Source organism: Fundulus heteroclitus, chromosome 6 (assembly GCF_011125445.2).
Source record: "Fundulus heteroclitus isolate FHET01 chromosome 6, MU-UCD_Fhet_4.1, whole genome shotgun sequence".
NCBI lineage: Eukaryota > Metazoa > Chordata > Actinopteri > Cyprinodontiformes > Fundulidae > Fundulus > Fundulus heteroclitus.
Window position 1 is genome coordinate 569,885 of NC_046366.1, and position 20,286 is coordinate 590,170.

A 20,286-nucleotide genomic window follows, 5' to 3' on the forward strand; every position below is an offset into this window, starting at 1 on the left:
CTCTGCGAAGGGTCTTGTTATACAACAATAGACTGTCCCTCCAGATTAGGTAGGATTCCTCTTGGTGTGTAGAGTGCCATTTTCTCTCCAATTTCCTAACATTGTGCTTCAAGGAAAGCAGCTCTGAATTAAACCAGGGAGCCAGCTTCCTGTGAATAACATGTGATTTTTCAAGGGAGCTACATTGTCTAATGCAGAACGCAATGACGAAGTCATACCGTTAACAAAGACATCTATTTGTGAATGGGAAGAAACAACATTGCTGCCATCTGCAGGGTATTTCTGCCATACTGACGATATTAAAAGGGAGACAGACTCTTTAAAGTTTGATGCAGCATCGTCCGATAAAGATCTACTATAGGGGAACCCTCTTTTGGGGGTGGAGAACTCAGTTAGATTAAACTCAAATGTTATTAAAAAATTATCAGATAGGACAGGGTTGTGAGGAAATACTGTTAATTCTTGACAATCAATGCCATATGTCAGCACAAGGTCTAAAGTATGGAGCCAAGAGTGCGTCGGTTACATTTTGAGCAAAACCAATTGAATCTAGGATAGTTTTAAAGGGTACACTAAGGTTATCACATTCTGTGTCAACATGAATGTTAAAATCACCCACTATAATAACCTTGTCAGTGTTTATCACCAAATCAGATAAGAAGTCTGACAGCTGATCCAAAAATGTTGTGTAAGGGCCCGGTGGACGATACAAAACAACAAACAGAAGAGGTTTTATTGCTTTGCAATTTGGATGAGGGAAACTGAGGGTTAAAAGAGGGATGTGTTTTTAAGATTAAGATACCTGGTTTTGGTTTGTTTTGTAGCTGAGTGGTGTGTCCAATACTATATTTACCCAATGAGCTGCTCCTCTTAGCACATTTCCAGTTTTTTGATGACAGATTGATCTTGTTTGTCCAGAACACTTAGAATTAAAATTCTAGAAATTTTCCAAATTTGTTTTTGTAGCTTACAAGTAGTTTGCACAATAAAATGTAGCTTATGTTTTTCTATTATTGCAGTATTCACTAGATGGGGCTTTCTGGCAAAGGAACATTTGTTTGTTGATCTGACAGATGTTTAAAGTATTTATCTCCATCAATACCATCTTCTTAGTGACTACACAGCTGCCCAAGTGTGTCCTTTTTTCCAGTTGATGTTATGCTTTGCAGTTGCTTCTTTACCTTTCAGAGGCACAGGTACTGTTGTTGTCTTGAATTAAGGCAGTGACAGACTGAATGCTAGAAGCTAGCTGTGACACCATCCAAGGGGGCTGATCATCTTCCATTACCATTAAACATAGAAAGGATTCCTGGATCAATGAGTGCTTCCGTGCTTTTTTTGTCTCTGCTCTGTCTTTTCTAACCCCCAGTCGATTGAGGCAGATGACCGTTCACACTGAGCCTGATTCTGCTGGAGATTTTTCCTTCCTGTTAAAGGGGAGTTTTCTTCTTCCCTTGTCGGTTCTTGCATGCTCAGTATGAGGAATTGCTGCAAAGCCATCGACAATGCCGACGATTGTCCACCGTAGTTCTATTCTCTTTCAAGAATGCTGTGAATGCTGCTTGTTGAGACTCAATGATATCTGCTTGGTTTCGTTAAATAGGAAACTTTTTGACCAATTTGTATGATATGACTGAATTTGACTTTGTAAAGTACCTTGCGATGACATGTATCATGAATTGGCGCTATATAAATAAAATTTCATTGAATCTAGGTATCTTATCCATGACTAATAAGTCAATAATATCAAAGCAATTATTTACACTAAAGAAGACATGTTTTCCTTCTCCATCACACATGTTTAGTCCTATAGAGTACCTAAAGATTAATGGGGAAAATTGGCACTATACTAAGTTGAACTAAAATATTACAGTACACATTAAAGGTCAGGCTGTACATAACACTATGTGTACTGAACATGTAAAGTACTGTACCTCGTATAAGCGATGTAATTCCTAGTCTGGTAACAAAGATGTTATCCAGCTCCTCGCTGCCAGTAAACAGTTCCGCAACCACATACAGGCTAGGACACTCGCGTCTGGCCACATCCAACATGAACTATAAACAGCAACAGGAAACCAAACCAGCAGAAGCAGTGCAGGACCAATGTGCAGGAAGTAGAGGAAGGAAAAAATTGGGGGAAAAAAAACAGAAAACAGATGTTTTGTTTTTTGTTGTTTTTTTGGGTTATTTTATTTTTTGGGGGGGGGCGCAGAAAGCAAATTAGTGATAACAGTCCTCAAAGTAAAGAACATGCAGTGGGGTAAGTTTTGAAAAAAGACAAAAATGCAGAGAGGATGTTTGGGCATTGAGATGCAGTGTGAAGAGAAAAACAAGCACAAAGAAAAATTAGTTCATATATGCATATACCTCTTATAAGGCTGCTAATTCCCAAACGGTTAACAAACACATGGTCTATGAGTTCACTGCCAGTAAAGAGTTCAGCTATCACATAAAGGTTGGGTCTGACCACTCTGGCTGCATCTAACATGAACTAAACAAAACAAGAGGACAGCATCACAGACAGGGAGAGAACAACAGGCAGCTGTTATCATGGAATCATATGGATGTAAAAACCAAAGCTCAACGTGGGGTAAATATATCAGTGTAGACATGATTGTATTTGTGTAAAAACAGATCTTCAAATTACAAAGCCTTGCAAAAGTAGCCATAGAACCTAAACATAAACAGGACCCACCCAATCAAGTGGCATTATTTAAAAACAGAAATTAGGGGTGTCACTTAAAGTAATCATAAAAAAATCATCATAAAATTAAATTAAGCATAATACAATCACATTTATGTTTGTCCCAAACATGAAAACCACACACTTCATGTTCTAGTTCTCATTAAACCAGTGGTATAAAGAAAGTAATTCGCCCAAGAGCCACGGGACTGTAATAAGCCAAACGCAAGGAGATGCTGGAAACACCACATTTGTTGAGAAACAGTCAGCTTGTGAAGGTGGTAGTGGATGTTGTCATGATGTGTGCAATACGGGACACTCATCTTAGAGGGCACAGAGAAACAGAGCGCTGGATGGTTTTTTGGGTTACGGGAGCTGTGGGGATGTTGCGTCCCTTTGCGCTTGAATTCAGGTGCACATACTCAATTTAGTCACATGGTAATGTCGGTGCGTTTTAAGGGTCTTGTAACATTAGAACTTTCAGCCCATAACCCTCATTCCTCTTTCTCCTTCTTTAAAAATGTACAGTCTGTATTAATGCCTTTTTCCCCCTATGTTTATCCCTCGTGGACAGTCCAGAACTGAAAAGAATAATATTTTTGCGCTCCCCTCACCACCTCAACCTGGTATCATTGAACATAAATTGGGCTGGGATCAGACAATCAGTTCCTAAATAGCATGTTGAGCCTTAAAGGGCTGCGCCTATACTCATATAATTTGGGGTTACAACACATAAATAAAATTGTCATTTTCTATAGGGTTATTTCCTGTAGGTTTAAAGACTAACGCTAGGGGGTTAAAGGCAAAGCAGTAGTCCATTGAGACTCACTGTTTAAAGAAAACAATTTGGATACCGGCATTTCTGTTTATGAGCAAAGAAAGCAGACATCAGGACTTGACCACATCATAACTATGTGAGGGATATGTCTGCTACCAACACTGAAATGCTGTGTAAGCAGTAGGGATGGGAATCGAAAACCGGTTCCTGTTCAGAACCGGTTGCGTGTGTTCCAATTCCATGGCACTGTTTGGCAGCTCGCTTAACGATTCTCTTATCGATTCCAGGCAGCACCAGAGGCTAGGGCTCTGGGCAGCACAACTTACGTCATGTTTTTTATGCAAGTTACGCACATGGCATTCAGTAAGCAAGTACGACGTGACAAGGCGTATGTCTAAAAAAGCAAAACAAAAAAATGGCACCCCATCGGGTAAAGCAATCGAAAGTCTGGCTTCGCGGTGATTTAATGAATTTAGCATTAATCAATAGGAAAATAAAAGCATAAATTGTCGTCTCGATCACTGTGTCAAGCAGCATCATGTCATGATGCCGCTTGACATCATGACGTATGTTGCGGTGAGGCACTGCGCTTTACAAGCTAATTCAATAGGAACTGTTGTGCACAGCTGCGATAAAACAACAATTATTTTGGATTTCCAGAGGACTTCACCATTGAAATTCGCGAGAGCTATTGTTAGTGACGATGCCCACGTGCATGGCAGCTGGATGTTCCAATACATCGGGCAAAAGTGAAAAAAACAACAACTGTTTTTTCACCTTTCCAATTCATGATCCACCACGGGCTCTTTTGTTGGATTGCCAACTTGCCATCAAACTTCTGGCCAGAGAGAAAACACGTCATCTGTAGCCAACATTTCGAAGAAGAATGTCTTCAAGATGACATGAGAGCGAGACTTTTCGGTAGGTTTTTATTTTTTACAATGCAGAATTTGCTGGGACATTTGTTTACCCAACCAGAGCAGCGGAGTGATATGCCACAATTAGATAGTATTCTCACTGTTGCGAAGCCCACTTATTTTAAGCAACCGTGGTCTTATTTTTTCTAAAATCGCTTGTAAATTTCATGAGTTGTGGGGTTGCAGTTTTTTGGGCTTGTTTCTGAAAATGAAGTTGCTTGTTTGGGCTAAGTGACACTGAAATATACCTCCGCCTCAAAACGCACTGCAGCTCATCCTGATAGGAGCAGAGTAAACTGCCCATATTTTATGCAGTTTACGGCTGCAATAACTGATGATAACTGCTGAAAGTAGATTAGGCGGTGCAGATCACCATTTTGAGCAGAGATTGGTTTGCGTTTTATCCTCATCTTATAACATTGCAGAACCCAACCTATAAACCGTACTTTAATGTTTATTTGTTGTCCTTTTTATGTCTCTAAAATGTTAAATTAGTATTACTTTAAATTTAAATGCTTAATACCATGTCTATCTTTGTTTAAGAGGTTAAAAAATTTCCCCAAATTGGAATCAATAAGAGAATCGATAAGGACTCGAATCGTTTCACAGAATCGATAAGGGAATCAGAATCATGAAAACGTTATCAATTCCCAACCATTGTAAGCAGAACTGCAGGCCAGCTGCGATTTGTGAACTTGCTGGCAGAATGGGAACAATCTTGGAGAAAGCTGGAAGCTGGGATCTGGCAGAATGACCACAATTTTGGCTTCTTTGGAATCGCCATTGAGATGTACATGTGAGACTTTAAGGCAGACAGAAGTAGAAAAGTCTGCCTGCCCAAAACAAATGCTGTTATCCAAACTGGCTCCCCTACAATCTTAATTTATCCTAGATGTTATGTAAACAAGACGCTCTGACATTTCTGACCTTGAAGCGCACTGAACTGTCTGATAACGTTCCATAACTAATAAAGACTAATGGTCGCAAGTGCTATCTGGGACAGTTCACAGACAAACACACACATGCGCATACATACACACACATGATTACACACAGGCACACACACAGTCTGTGTGATTATTTATTGTACATTCGTACCTATCATAATTGGCTGTGTGCCAGATTGCATCTGGGAACGTTTCTCTACTCTAATTGTTTTAATATATATCAACATTTTATTTTCATCTTGACATTATTAAGCCTATATTCAATGCTTTACCGGATTTAACAGGGCACAGAAGCTTTAATGGTGAGGAAAAAACGTTGTGAGCTGATGCTTCAAGTTGGTTTCATGGCAGACCTTCAGTTTTCCTCAAACGCAATCTGGATATTAAAGGTAGCATTACCTCTAATCATTGTTCTCGCCTATTTCTATTATTTTTCAGGTGAGTACATGGTAAAAAGAACATACCAAAACTATGCTGTAAACTCTTTACTCAGCAGGTGATACCTTTACATGGTTTTTGAGGATGTTTCTGATAGTATTTTAAGCTTTGTCAGATGAGATCCAGGTTAGCAGATGTCTTTTGGGGTTTCGTGAGTGAAACAATGCGGCAAATTTATAAACTCCAATTTTATGAGCCTTATGGGCCTTTATGGCGCTCTACACACCATGAGGAATCCTACCCAATCTGGTAAAACAGTCTACAGTTATATAAAAAGACCCTTCACAGAGTTAGAGCAGCATATTTTTCATCATTAACTGAGAATAAAAATAATCCTAGATTTCTCTTTAGTGCAATTGCCAAACTTACCCAGAGTCATTGCTCTGTTGATCCATCCATTCCCTTAGCTCTCAGCAGTAATGACTTTATGGGATTCTTCATAAATAAAATTGATTCCATTAAAAATAATATAATTGGCACCTTCCCAAACATGATTACCTCGTCCTCAGTAAGTGAGGCAGTGTTGGAGGAAACTTTAGAACCTGATTTGTGTGTTTGACTTGTTTAGAAGCAGTAGAGCTTTCTGAGCTATCTAAGAATTTTAGATTCATCTAATCCTTCTACCTGTATGTTAGATCCAATCCCAACCAAGTTATTTAAGGAGGTATATATATATATATATATATATATATATATATATATATATATATACTGTCAGGAGCAGCTGGTTAGCTGACCTGAGAGATCGGCTAGGGGTGTAGGGGTGCAGCAGCTCAGAGAGGTAAAGTGGGGCACAGACGTGCCACCAAAGACCATGACTTCTGTCTTTTCTTCATTAAAATTCAGAAAATTTAAAGACATCCAAGCTTCAAGGTCGTGTAAACACTTTAGTAGCGGGTCAACTGAGTAGGAATCAGACTTTTTGAGGGGGACATAGATTTGGCTGTCATCCGCATAACACTGAAAGAAAATGTCATAATTCCTGAGAATGGAGCCGAGTGGGAGTAGATAAAGAGAAAATAAAAGAGGGCCAAGCACAGAGCCCTGTGGTACCCCACATGAGAGAGGAGCAGTGGAGGACACAGAATCATCAAGGCTTATACAGAAAGTCCGATGTGACAGATAGGACATGAACCATTCCAGTGCTGAGCCACTGATGCCCACCCACTGCTCCAAACGAGCAATCAGGATTTCATGATCCACTGTATCAAATGCTGCAGTCAAGTCTAAAAGTACAAGGATAACACAGTGTCCAGAGTCAGTATCTAAACAAAATGTCTTTAAAAACTCTTAAAAGCGCTGATTTTGTGCTGTGCAATGTTTTAAAGCCGGATTGGAAAGTCTCAAGAACATTTTGTTCATTTAAAAAATCCAAGAGCTGGGAATAAACAATCTTCTCTAAGATTTTAGAAATGAAGGGCAATTTAGAAATAGGCCTACAATTTGACAGAACAGTAGGATACAGCCCAGGTTTTTTTAATAGAGGCTGCACAACTGCATGTTTAAGATTTACAGGGACTACTCTAGAAGACAGACTGCTATTAATAATTGCAAGACATAATTGCCCAATAGTGGGAAAAACCTCCTTAAACAATCGGGGCGGGACAGTATCATATGGAGACCCTGAGGGCTTCAGGTGACCCACAATCTCCTGCACAAAAGGCAGGGTCACAGGCTCAAACATGTCAAACACAGCAGAGCAGGGGACAAACACTGAAGGATCAGAAGCAGGAGGTGAAATAAGTGCTCTGGTAGAAGTGACTTTATCAATAAAGTAGTGAAGAAAGTTCTCACACACAGCAGGGGAGGCCTCAATTCCAGTCTGTGGTGCATTCAGAGCAGAGTTGATAACTTTAAACAGCACACAGTTTAAAAGAACAATATCAGAAAAATATTTTCTTTTAGCCTCTTTCACAGTGGATTGGTAATGACGCCAGCAATCTCTCAGTAATTGAAAAGAAATTTGCAATTTGTCCTTTTTCCAATTTCGCTCAGCTCTTCGACAGTCCCGTCTGGCAGTCCGGGTTGTTTCATTCAGCCAAGGCTCTGATTTAGCTTTCTGCTGCCTGATATTTAATGGAGCCGCAATGTCTATGGCAGTTTGACAGGTGTCGAGAAATCATGAGTTAAGCGCCTCTGTATCCTCACACACAGACTCGGGAATGACGCAGTTCTGACTGAAAACTGCGGAGAAGAGAGCAGCAGTGGAAGGGTTAATAACTCGACATCTGCAAGCAGCAGCGTGAGGTTTAACTGTGTGACAGCAAACCGGAGCTTCAAAAAGTACAGGCATATGATCTGAGAAAAAAGCGTCACAGACCTACAGGTTAAGAACAGGCAAACCATAAGATAAAACAATATCAAGTGTGTGACCACGTTCATGTGTAGGCCCAAGTACAGACTGCACGAGATTAAAAGAGTCAATGATGTTTAAAAAGTCTTGCGCCAAAGGGTTTTCAGGGAAACACACATTAATATTACAATCTCCAACAATAAGGACCCGGTCATTTGGGCATAATATCGGCCAAGAACACAGAAAAGTCTGTTAAAAAGTCTCTGTCATATTTGGGATGCCGATAGACCACAGCACACAGCACCGTGTGAGAATGCCCCAGCTGAAACAAACTGAGTTCAAAGCTGGTAAAGGAGGGTGATAGCGATAGCTGTTTACATTTAAAGTCACTCTTAAAAACAATTGCAATTGCTCCTCCTCGGCCAGACGTCTGAGGAGAGTAAAAAAAAGCAGCACTCATCAGGTAGAAGTTCGGTGAAGACACTGGACTCACCAACCCTCAGCCAGGTCTCAGAGATAAAGAAGAAATCCAGTTCCCGGGATATGAAGAAATCCTTAAGGATAAATGATTTATTCATAAGCGATCTGGCGTTTACCAGGCCAAACCTAGCATGAGCTGGCGGGTCAGGACGAAAATCTGACCGGGAGGCCCGACACAGAGGCCGCAGATTTTCCAGATTTACTCGGCGCCAGCGGGGACGAGAAGACCAGGGTCCGCGGGGCTGCAACATCACATCCGAGCCCACCACCGGCACCAACCAGGCAGCGACAGGGTCCAGGGAACGTCAAGAGACACAAAGGCGAGGCCCCGTTCCATATCCACCTCGATCAGAACGCACCATCCCGGCTCTCAGCCTCACCATACAGCCACCACGCCTACCCCGGCGGCTGTGCCGTTTTTTTGCCACGGGGGTGGTGCTGGAGAGTGGCAGAGGCATGTCGGGATGTCCGATAGGAAAGGAGGTAGAGTTTTTTGACCATAATAATTAAAATTGACAAGATTTTTGGCGTAGATTCTCAGATCTAACAGCGTTTAGCGATCATACACCCATAGAGTGTTGACGGTATGTGCAACATGTGTTACAAACAGCAGAAACACAACAATCGGAGCAGCTGACGGCCCGCCTCACACACTGTCGCCATCTTCATCCCATATATATATATATATATATATATATATATATATATATATATATATATATATATATATATATATATATATATATATATTAGGGCTGGGCAACGATTAAAATATTTAATCGCGATTAATCGCCCTGATTAATCGCGATTAATCGCGATTAATCGCCCTGATTAATCGCGATTAATCGCGATTAATCGCATTGTATTTACAAACTCCAAGAATGAATTCAAAAGTAGTGTAAAGAGCACTTTTATTTTAATGTTCTGCTGCCATATGAACAAAAGTGTTGTAACATTTGTAGCACTTATTTTATACTGGATATTTTCAACCCATCTATTGAATTTAGTGCACTAGTTGATCTTTTCTTCATAAGAGAACAGCAGCACTGCAGCCAAAATATGGCCTTTTTTGACCTGCTGTATATTAGCCAGTCCCTAAGCTTGATGTATCATGAAACTGCTGACCTTTTGGGTTTTGTGGTTTTTATTTTATTATTACAATTAAATAATAATAATAATAATAATAATAATAATAATAATAATAATGTTATGTTCAGTGTTTTTTCGCTAATCCACCTCTTATATATTTCAATCCTTATGTAATTTTGTCTGTGTTGTGTGGACCTGCCTGTTGCTTTAATCCTATAAATTTCCCCGTCGTGGGATAAAAAAAGTTTTAGCTAATTTTATCTTATCTTAAATAACACTTTTTAATATATGTACTGGGTTCTTTCAAGGTCTTAATTACATGTTATGTGTGGGCTCCAGTAACATCCATCCATCCATCCATCCATCCATCCATCCATCCATCCATCCATCCACTGATCTACCTGGATGTTCTCTGGAGGACTGAAACGCCTCAGTCAGAGACGTCTGTGGGTCTGTCGGGGCAATGACAGAAGTTTCGTCTCCTCTCTCCGTTTCTGGGGCTCGACGTTTTCATGTTTTTTTCACGTGCTTAGATAAATTTGTTGTGTTTCCACTGAAATGAACCGGCTTTTTACAAAACATACAGCTTGATTTCATTTACGGTATTAAAATAAAGCCAAACGGTGCTACTTCCCCTGGTCATGTTTTTTCGCTGCTGCGGTCTCTCTCAGCTGTTTGTGTATTAAGTTTGTGTGAGAGCTGAGTGGGCGGGCCAGGCTGAGCCTGCGTGCTGATTGGCTGGCGCCGCTGAGCCATGTACGAGAGGGGAGGGGGAGCGGGAGAGTGCTGCTGCAGTCAGCGCGCTGCAGTCAGCGCGCTGCAGTCAGCGCGCTGCAGTCAGCGCGCTGCAGTCAGCGCGCTGCAGTCAGCGCGCTGCAGTCAGCGCGCTGCAGTCAGCGCGCTGCAGTCAGCGCGCTGCAGTCAGCGCGCTGCAGTCAGCGCGCTGCAGTCAGCGCGCTGCAGTCAGCGCGCTGCAGTCAGCGCGCTGCGCTGCAGTCAGCGCGCTGCAGTCAGCGCGCTGCAGTCAGCGCGCTGCAGTCAGCGCGCTGCAGTCAGCGCGCTGCAGTCAGCGCGCTGCAGTCAGCGCGCTGCAGTCAGCGCGCTGCAGTCAGCGCCTGCTGACTGACACTGACTGAAAGCATGTGAGCAACATGCGTTAATGCGCGATAAAATAAATATCGCCGTTAATAGTGTAATGAATTAACGCAAAATTAACGCGTTAACTTGCCCAGCCCTAATATATATATATATATATATATATTATATATATATATATATATATATAATATATATATATATATTATATATATATATATATATATATATATATATATTAGGGCTGTCAAAATAACGCGTTAATTTCGATAAATTTTAAAAGAATTAACGGATTAAAAAAAATAACGCAGATTAATCAATGTCGCATAGGGGTTTTCAATAGGTGAGGCGCGCCTCCCCTGGGGGGCGCCAAAGAGTCACAGGGAGGCGCATGAAGACAGAGAAGAAGACAGCGCTGCCGCTCAACTATGTAGCGATATTCGTGCCTTCTGTTTGAGCGCGCAGGAACCAATCCAAGCGCGCAGTGAAACAACTCTCAACGCTCAAAACCGGTCTGGCACGGTCTGATAAACTCTTCTCAACCCACTGTCCTCGCCGTGAGTTCCATCTCTGCTCGCGCGCTACTTTGCTCACGCACACCAGCTGTGCACTCGCTCAGCTGTTAAAGCCAATCACAGACAGTTTTTTTCCCCATCCAATCAGAGTATGGCAAATACTGCATTCAGATGAATTAAATTCACTTAGATGGTGTGTTTGTCTGTGTGTGTGTGTGGACAGTTGAAAGATGATTGTTCAGCGCACAGATCTATCTTTATATAAATAATATTGTGCTGGGAATTGATCTGGACACTATTGACATACATTGAAGGGGTGGAAGGTGTTGCTGCATGGTATGCAAAGATAGCTTTTATTAACACCCCCCTGAATATGGGTGATTCTAAAGAAACTTTGAGCCCCGTTTTCTCCCCAATCTTCTTTGCAGAGCTCCAACATTCAAATGGTCGTATCCTCTTCAATTTATTTTTAATTTACAAAAATCTAACCTCATTGGAAAGCTTAGGTTCCACTCTTTCAGAATCTGTAAATTACTCAAAATGGCCTGGGGAGACTTGATCCTGGTTTTGCTATAACCTATCATAAATGTTTCCCCTCTGTGTTGGAGTGGTTGTGGAATAATTTCTGGGATTGCCCTAAATTGTGTAAATTCTGGGAGAACATGAAGCAACTAATAAGTTAGGTTTTAAATTTAAGTGAACCTTTTGAACACGTGTTTATATGTTGTTTATTGTTGTCGGTGTGTGCTACTTTGTTTGTGTTTAAATAAAACAGAATAGCACACACCGAGGAAAATCCTGGTTGGTTGCCCGTATTTATCAGTTAAGTTAATGGAAGCGAGGGAATAAACACTGACAAATGACATGGCCACAGGTGGAAATAACTCACTGCAATAACAGTGATAGACACACTTACCGATGGGAGTTGTTCTCAGATGTTTGATCTGCTCTACTTTTTGACTTGCTGGTTCATAAAAATCCAAAGAAAACCTTTGACCACCACTACTTTCATTCAGGCCACATGTGGCTAGTTCGAGATTTTCTTCCAAAAGTTAAAATGATGGGACACACCAACATACCTCAAACTGGCAGATGTCCACTTTGCAAAGAACCGCCCTACTCTCTATCTGATTGGCTAATGTCCCGGCTCTGCCAGGTTTCATTGGTTGTGCACAGCTACAGTTTAAACGGAAATCCGTGACAGTGACGGAAAACTTTAACCCAACATAAAAGTTGAAGGTTTAGATGAAGCAAAAACTTTAGAACTCAGAAAGGTCTACTGGCGTCCTAGCAGTCCAAACACCTATCAGGCTGTGAAGATTACTCCAGTGCGGCCTCACTTATTGAGGATGAGATCATGTTTGGGAGGATGCTTTTATTAAAAAATATTTTATTTTTAATAAAATCAATTTTATTTATGAACAATCCCATTAAGTCATTGCTGCTGAGTGCTGAAGGAATGGCTGGATCAAAAGAGCTATGACTAAGTTTGGCAACTGTACTAAAGAGAAACCTAGGCTAATTTTTATTCTACTCTATTAATGATGAAAAATATGCTGCTGTAACTGCCAATGGTCTTACACAACAATTGACAGTTTTTCCAGATTAGGTAGGATTCCAGTAGATGTGCTTGAACTTTGTGCTCGAAAGAATGCAGCTCTGAATTAAACCAGGGAGCGAGCCCTGTGAATAATCACCTTTGTTTTCAAGTGGGCAACATTGTCTAATGCAAAACACAACGAGGAAGTGACACGGTCAATAAAATCGTCAATTTGTGAAAGGGAAGAAATAACATTGCTGCCATCTGCTGGGCATTTATGTGATACTGAGAAAATTAAAAAGGGGGACAGACTCTTTAAATTTTCATACAGTATTATCTGATAAAAATCTACTATAATGAAACCTTCTTTTGGGGGTGGAGAACTTAAATTGAACTCAAAGGTTATTGAAATGGGATGGGATGGGACAGGGTAGTGAGGAAATACTGTCAATTATTCATAATCAATACCATATGACAGCACAAGGCACAAAGTATGAAGGCTTATGCACATTTTGAGCAAAACCAATTCAATCTAGGATAGTATTAAACCCTACATTAAGTTTATCACATTCAGTGTCAACATGAATGTTAAAATCCCCCGCAATAATAATCTTGTCAGTGTTTAATACTAAATCAGATAAGTCTGAAAACTGATCTAAAAGCTTAGTGTAAGGGCCTGGTGGACCATACAAACAACAAACAAAAGAGGTTTTATTGCTTTGCAGTTTGGATGAGGGAAACTAAGGGTTAAATGTTCAAAAGAATTGTAGTTATTAATTAGTGTGGGACCAATTAATAAATCAGACTGAAAGATGGTTGCTACTCCTCCTTGTGCTATAGTTCTGGGAATGTGGAAATTTTAATAATTAGAGGGAGATGACTCATTTATACTAACACAGTCCTCTTGCGGGCAGGTTAATTGATTTATTTGTTGGTTCAAGTTGAGTCATATTGATTTTTATGATTTTCTCGTCTGACTAGATCCACTCCTCCTGAGTCTACCCCGATAGGTGGTACAAATGTAAGCAAAATTAACCCCTACCCCTCCCTGGGATAGTAAAGCAAAGCTGCTAACACCTCCCTAACACCATCCCTACAACCCCAAGGCCGCCGAGCTTCAAATAAATCTCGTACTAAACTTTCCATAGACGTTGAGAGGTCTGTAAACACTAGAAGTCTGCATGTGCAGCCAGCAAGCAGAAACTAACGGGGAATGTGCACACACACTGATGTTCTGTGAGCTCGTCGTGATGATTGGCATGTGGGACAAACAATAAATTAGGTGATTATTCAAAAAACTCAAAGCAAAAAAAGACCACCTACTATACCTTTAAATAAAAGTAAAACAGACACATTTGAGTTATGTTACATTTTTTCTTATATCACAACTTTCTACTCAAATAAATTATCTACGTTGCTGTTTTTTTTTTGTACGTTCTCAATGATAATGATTTAACAGCAGTGTCAAAGAAGAGAAATAATTCAATGATTAACTGCACAGTCTGTAAGACAACAGCATTATTACAAAGCAGTGTGTTTCACTGAACTATATTGTGTTTAGGATGAAGTATTATGTGATAACATGACAATGGTTCATGGTACCTCAGCAACATGCAAGGGTGTAGAGTGGCAGTTGTCCAACCGGACTCCATGGAAATATTTGGCAGTAATTTCTGTGTATTTCTGCATGTGCTCCCACAAGTAGGGGCAATCCTCAGGTCCATTCCCATAGCGGAGTTTGACACTGTCTCCCCAGCAGATCAGCTCCCGACGCAGATACACATTGGACCCTACAAAGAAAAAACATGCATCTACAGTCAATAAAATACTGGCCATTATTTGATCACATACCATCTCTGCTTGCTAGGCTGTTGTCTCTGATTTCTACCTGATTCAGCAAAGTTGCGCAGTGGATCATCCCCCATAACCCAGCCATTGTGAGCCAAGAAGTGGCACATCTTATCCGGCTGGCTTAGAAACTCCATCTCCTGGTCTAAAGTCATTTCCACATAGGGGAAGGTGAAATAGCTGGAACAAAGATATGATGACCCACACATCTCAGTCCCATAACTTCACCATTATAAAAAGTATTTAAAAAATAGCAGGTCCTCTTTGTTGAAAAACTTTGTTTCTTCTTTTCTTCTCCAGACTTTTACAGTCTGAGGAGTAACTGATTAACTGACTTTTAAGCAAGTGGTTGCCTTTGCATAGTAGCTTAAAAAATTAATTGCTACAATGAAAACTTGTGCTCACATATGTTATGTTTGGGAGCCAGGATGAGGTAGAAGCTCACGCAGGCAAAGAACTAACAGCTATGACTCAGAACTTGTTCAGCAGAACAATACATGTATATATTTTTTCCACCTTACTTATTTTTTCCATTGTGCCTCATGTAGCCAGACTGAATGTATCACTGGCTACATGACCTTCTGTGTGGAGAGCTTTGTGCCTACACGACGGCTACGGTTCTTTCTAAACAACCCCCACTGTGTGACCCCTGAGCTGAAAGTCCTCCTGAACCAGAAGAAGAGGGCTTTCTACTCAGGGGACAGAGAGGAGCAGCATAGAGTCCAGCGAGAGCTCCAATTGAGGACTCTGGGAGGAAGATGGAGGAGCAGTTGGCGCAGAACAACGTCAGGGATGTGTGGAGAGGTCATCATGAACTTTGTGGACTGGTGTGAGAAGAACCACCTGTGTTTAAACACCAGTAAGACCAAGGAGATGGTGATCGACTTCAGGAGAAAACTCCCACCTCACTCCCCCATGAACATCCAGGGGCAGGACAGAGACTGTGGAGAGTTTCAAATATCTGGGTGTTCACGTCAACAATAAACTGAACTGGACTCATAACACCGACACTCTATACAAGAAGGGCCAGAGCCGTCTCCACCTCCTGAGGAGGCGGAGGTCCTTTGGTGTGAGCAGGCCCCTGCTAAAACTTTCTATGACTCTGTGATGGCCTCAGCACTCCTCTACGCTGTCGTCTGCTGGGCCCCAGGCAGCGCAGAGTGGGATAGAAAGAGACTGCACAAGCTGGTGATGAAGGCCACTTCTGTCCTGGGCTGCACTCTGGACTTGGTGGAGGAAGTGGCCGAGAGGAGGTGTTGTCCAAGCTCACATCCATCACGGACAACACCTTTCACCCCCTGCACCAGACTGTAGAGGTGCTGAGCAGCTCCTTTAGTGACAGACTTAGACACCCTGTCTGTAAAAAGGAGCACTACCGCAAGTCATTTATTCCTACTGCCATTAGACTATACAATGCTGCACTATAACTGTAATAACTTGTGCAATAACTAATGTGCAATGACTATTTAATACCCTGAGCAATAACCTGTGCAATATTCCTGTTTAATAAGAGACTTCCGCTGTTAGTTATATCACTACCTCACTGTTGTTCTTTACCTGGTACCACTTTAATGTACACCATCAAATCCATATGTATATAAGTCACCTTGAATGTACATAAGTCATCTTAAATATCTGCTTTATTTCCTTTTTTTTAATTTTTTTCGATCCACTGTATATATGTGGACACACTGTATACACCTTATGCACCTTTTCCTCCTTTTTACGCCTTCTTTTTATTATTGAGCCGATGTGACAAGTGAATTTCTCCACTGTGAGATCAATAAAGTCTATCTTATCTTAACCGCTTCAGGCATTACTTCCCCGACTTGTTTAGCTGAGCGGCAAACTTTAGAAAAGAGTCCAGTCTTACCACAGCGGTTGCATGCCGTCATTGCCTCAATGTATAAAGTGCTGGCGTTAGGCAAGGTGTAAAATAAACGTTGTCCCTCGAAGCCAAGTGCATGAATTAGTAGAGCATGGCGTCTAGCATCGGACCAGGCATTGCCAGTAGCATGAACAGCCGCTAAGTAGTTCTTGAACATTTTCCACCACATGGAAAACGGGACCGTAGGTTCTCCACTGCAGGGCAGCAAAGGTGCAGGCATGGTTACAGACGTCATCGTTGCCAATTGTTATGTTTGGGAGCCATGACAAGGTAGAAACTCAGGTAGGCAAAAAACTCTTAACAGCTTTCATTCAGAACTTGTTCAGCAGAACAGTAACATCATGTATACCTTTTTTCCATCTTACTTCTTTTTTCATTCTATACTCATACACCACCTAGTGGTAGACACAACAATATGCAAAAGAGGAACATGTGTATATGAGCAAAACTTTTGAATGTAGCAATTTACTCTTTGAGCCAATATGCAAAGCAAACGGCTACTGATGTTAGCTTCTTGGTTTTTGTTATAATGTTCAAAATTGGAAGTTAACGTCAGTTCTTCTGTAGACAATCTACTTTTCAAGTAATGACAGAATTGCTTTCCAGCTGAACATGAAAAATATAGATTGGTGTTATTTAAACAGAACACTGCATACGAGATTATCATTTGAACTAACATGTTGGAAAGAAAACCAATGTACTCTGTTCCTTCCCCATGAGTCATTACCTGGTGACTAGAGGGCTTTTTCGTGTAATAGGACCCAATTTAGGTCCATGGTCAGCTAGCCGTTCATACACAATGTTCCCCACAATGCAGTTGACTGCCTAGCAAAAAGAAATACAGGAAAGGGGATAACAATGTCCAGTGAATTCTCCATAATATCAAGCACACACAATAGAGAGTCTAGCATTTTAATTGTGCCTGTAAAAGGAATAAAAAAAATAAATCTAAAACTGTCCAGTTAGCAAGGTAGCTTAATTGCAAACATTGTTATATTATTTGTTATGTTCTTTGTGCCAACCATGGTTTTATTCACTTTAAACAGTAAACAAGCAAGATATTGAGGACAATCAGAAGAAGCAGCCCAATGTACAATATGATGTGATTTGTGTCCTCTAATTATTCTAACAAATCAAGACATTCAGAAATCTAGCCAGATATTCTTTGTGGTTTAAATGCTGAAGGTAGCAAGCACTCCCCATGTTCATCATTCAGTCTTCAAAATTCTTAAAAGTGGTGACCTATACTGTGTTGCCTGTTACCTGCTCCTGATGCTGGTGTACGATGTGGTACTGCTCTTTATTCAGCTCAGTCAACCTCTGTTTCAGCCAACCACAGCTCTCTTCAATATGTTGTGGGGAAGAGCTGGACAGAGATGAAACCAGAAGATGTGTATATCTTAGAGTTTGAAATGACCCAAAGCCTTTTACTTCACTACTGAATATCTGCCCCACATTTATATTATATATATATATATATATATATATATATATATATATATATATATATATATTTATATTATATATATTTATATTATATATATATATATATAGATATTTATATATTACATATATACAACTACATACATATATTTTACATATATACATATACATATATTTACATATATATACACATATACATATATATATATATATATATATATATATATATATATATATATATATATATATATATAGGCTGCACAGTGGCGCAGTGGGTAGCGCTGTTGCCTTGCAGCAAGAAGGTCCTGGGTTCGAGTACACCCCTGGGTCTTTCTGCATGGAGTTTGCATGTTCTCCCTGTGCATGCGTGGGTTCTCTCCGGGTACTCCGGCTTCCTCCCACAGACCAAAAACATGACTGTTAGGTTAATTGGTTTGTCCAAAATTGTCCTTAGGTGTGAGTGTGTGCGTGAATGGTTGTTTGTCCTGTCTGTCTCTGTGTTGCCCTGCGACAGACTGGCGACCTGTCCAGGGTGTACCCCGCCTCTCGCCCATTGAACGCTGGAGATAGGCACCAGCACCCCCTGCGACCCCATGAGGGATAAAGCGGTTCAGAAAATGGATGGATATATACATATACACATATATACATATATATATATATATATATATACACATATATATATATATATATACACATATACATATATATATATATATATATATACACATATATATATATATACATATACATATATATATGTATATATATGTACATATATGTATATATGTATATGTATATGTGTATATATATGTATATATAATATATATATATAATAATAATATATTCTATGTGTGTATTTTAATTATCTATGTATATGTATAGTGTTATTATCTATCTATAGGTATCTGTGTGTATATAGATGTAGACTATCGCTTCTCTTTTTCTCTCTCTATCCCTACCCTTATATATAGAGGAGAGAGAGGAGAGATGAGAGGGAGAGAAGGAGAGAGTAGAGAGGGAGAGAGGGGAGAGAGAGAGGGAGAGAGTAGAGAGAGGAGAGAGAGAGAGAGAGAAGAGAGAGAGAGAGAGAGAGACACAGAGACAGAGAGAGAGAGAGAGACACAAAGAGAGAGGAGACACAGAGACAGAGAGAAGAGAGAGAGACACAGAGAGAGAGAAACAGAGACAGAGAGAGAGGGAGATGGGGGAGAGAGAGATAGAGGGTAGAGGGGAGAGAGAGAGAGAGAGTAGAGAGAGAGGGAGAGGGGGGAGAGAGAGAGATAGAGAGAGAGAAGAGATAGAGAGGAAGAGAGAGAGAGAGACAGAGAGACATAGAGAGAGAGATAGGGAAGAGAGAGAGAGAGAGACAGAGAGAGAGACAGAGAGAAGAGAGAGAGAGACAGAGAGATGACAGGAGGTAGACAAGAGAGAGAGAGAGAGAGACAGATAGAGAGAGAGAGACAAGAGAGTAAGAGAACACAGAAGAAGAGAGAGAGACAGAGAGACAGAACGAGAGAGTGAGAACAGAGAGAGGAGAGAGACAGTAGAAAGCGAGGGAGAGAGAGGAGAGAGATCAAGCAGAGAGATGACAAGATCAGAGAAACAAGCCATCAAGAGAGACAAGACATAACAGAGAACAGAGAGAGATAGAGATAGAGACACATACAGAGACAGGAGGACAGAGAGAGAGAAACAGAGACAGAACAGAGACAGAGAGAGATACAGAGACAGAGACAGATACAGAAGAGACTATAGGGATAGAGAAAGATAGAGACAGAGGAGAGAGACAGGAGATAAGAGAAGAGAGATACAGAGACAGAGAGGATAGATATTATATGAATATATATATATACTTAATACATATATATATATATATATATATCTATCCAGATATATATTATATATATATCTATATATATAGATATATATATATATATATATATATATATATATATATACATACACACACACACACACCCTGGTTCTACTAATTAGATCTGCCTCTGTTTTTCCTTTGTATGGCTAATGTTTTTATGTTCATTCATGTACAGCATTTTGAATCGTCTTGTACTATATAAAGAAACTTACCTTACCACAAGAAATAACCAATAAGTGTGCTCAACTGTGAAGTTTAAAATGTTAGAGAGTCAGCGTGGTGCCCTGTACAACAAAGTGCACCACCGCCTTTAATGTTTCTCCTACGCTGAGTGATCAATTTTTTACTTTCAACTCATAGTCTCCTGAATTCGCACACAGGTAAACTCACATTCACACCAGGTGAGAGAGATTGTCATTTTCAGATGTCCTAGAAAAATACAATTTGCTT

General features: G+C 40.4%; 1 protein-coding gene across 3 annotated transcripts in view; it reads right to left on the bottom strand.

The window, feature by feature from the left end:
* agla (amylo-alpha-1, 6-glucosidase, 4-alpha-glucanotransferase a) overlaps window positions 1–20,286 on the bottom strand; it is a 158,049-nt gene that overhangs the window by 57,304 nt on the left and 80,459 nt on the right. For 2 of the 3 annotated variants that reach the window (XM_036137805.1, XM_036137808.1), the window contains 5 exons: window positions 17,778–17,880; window positions 17,242–17,339; window positions 14,667–14,806; window positions 14,381–14,568; window positions 2,371–2,494 (listed from right to left, as the gene is read on the bottom strand). In XM_036137805.1, the coding sequence (XP_035993698.1) occupies window positions 2,371–2,494; window positions 14,381–14,568; window positions 14,667–14,806; window positions 17,242–17,339; window positions 17,778–17,880 (653 nt within the window). Of the gene's footprint in view, window positions 1–1,934; window positions 2,059–2,370; window positions 2,495–14,380; window positions 14,569–14,666; window positions 14,807–17,241; window positions 17,340–17,777; window positions 17,881–20,286 lie in introns of all 3 variants that reach the window. The other variant, XM_036137806.1, reaches the window with a different exon arrangement.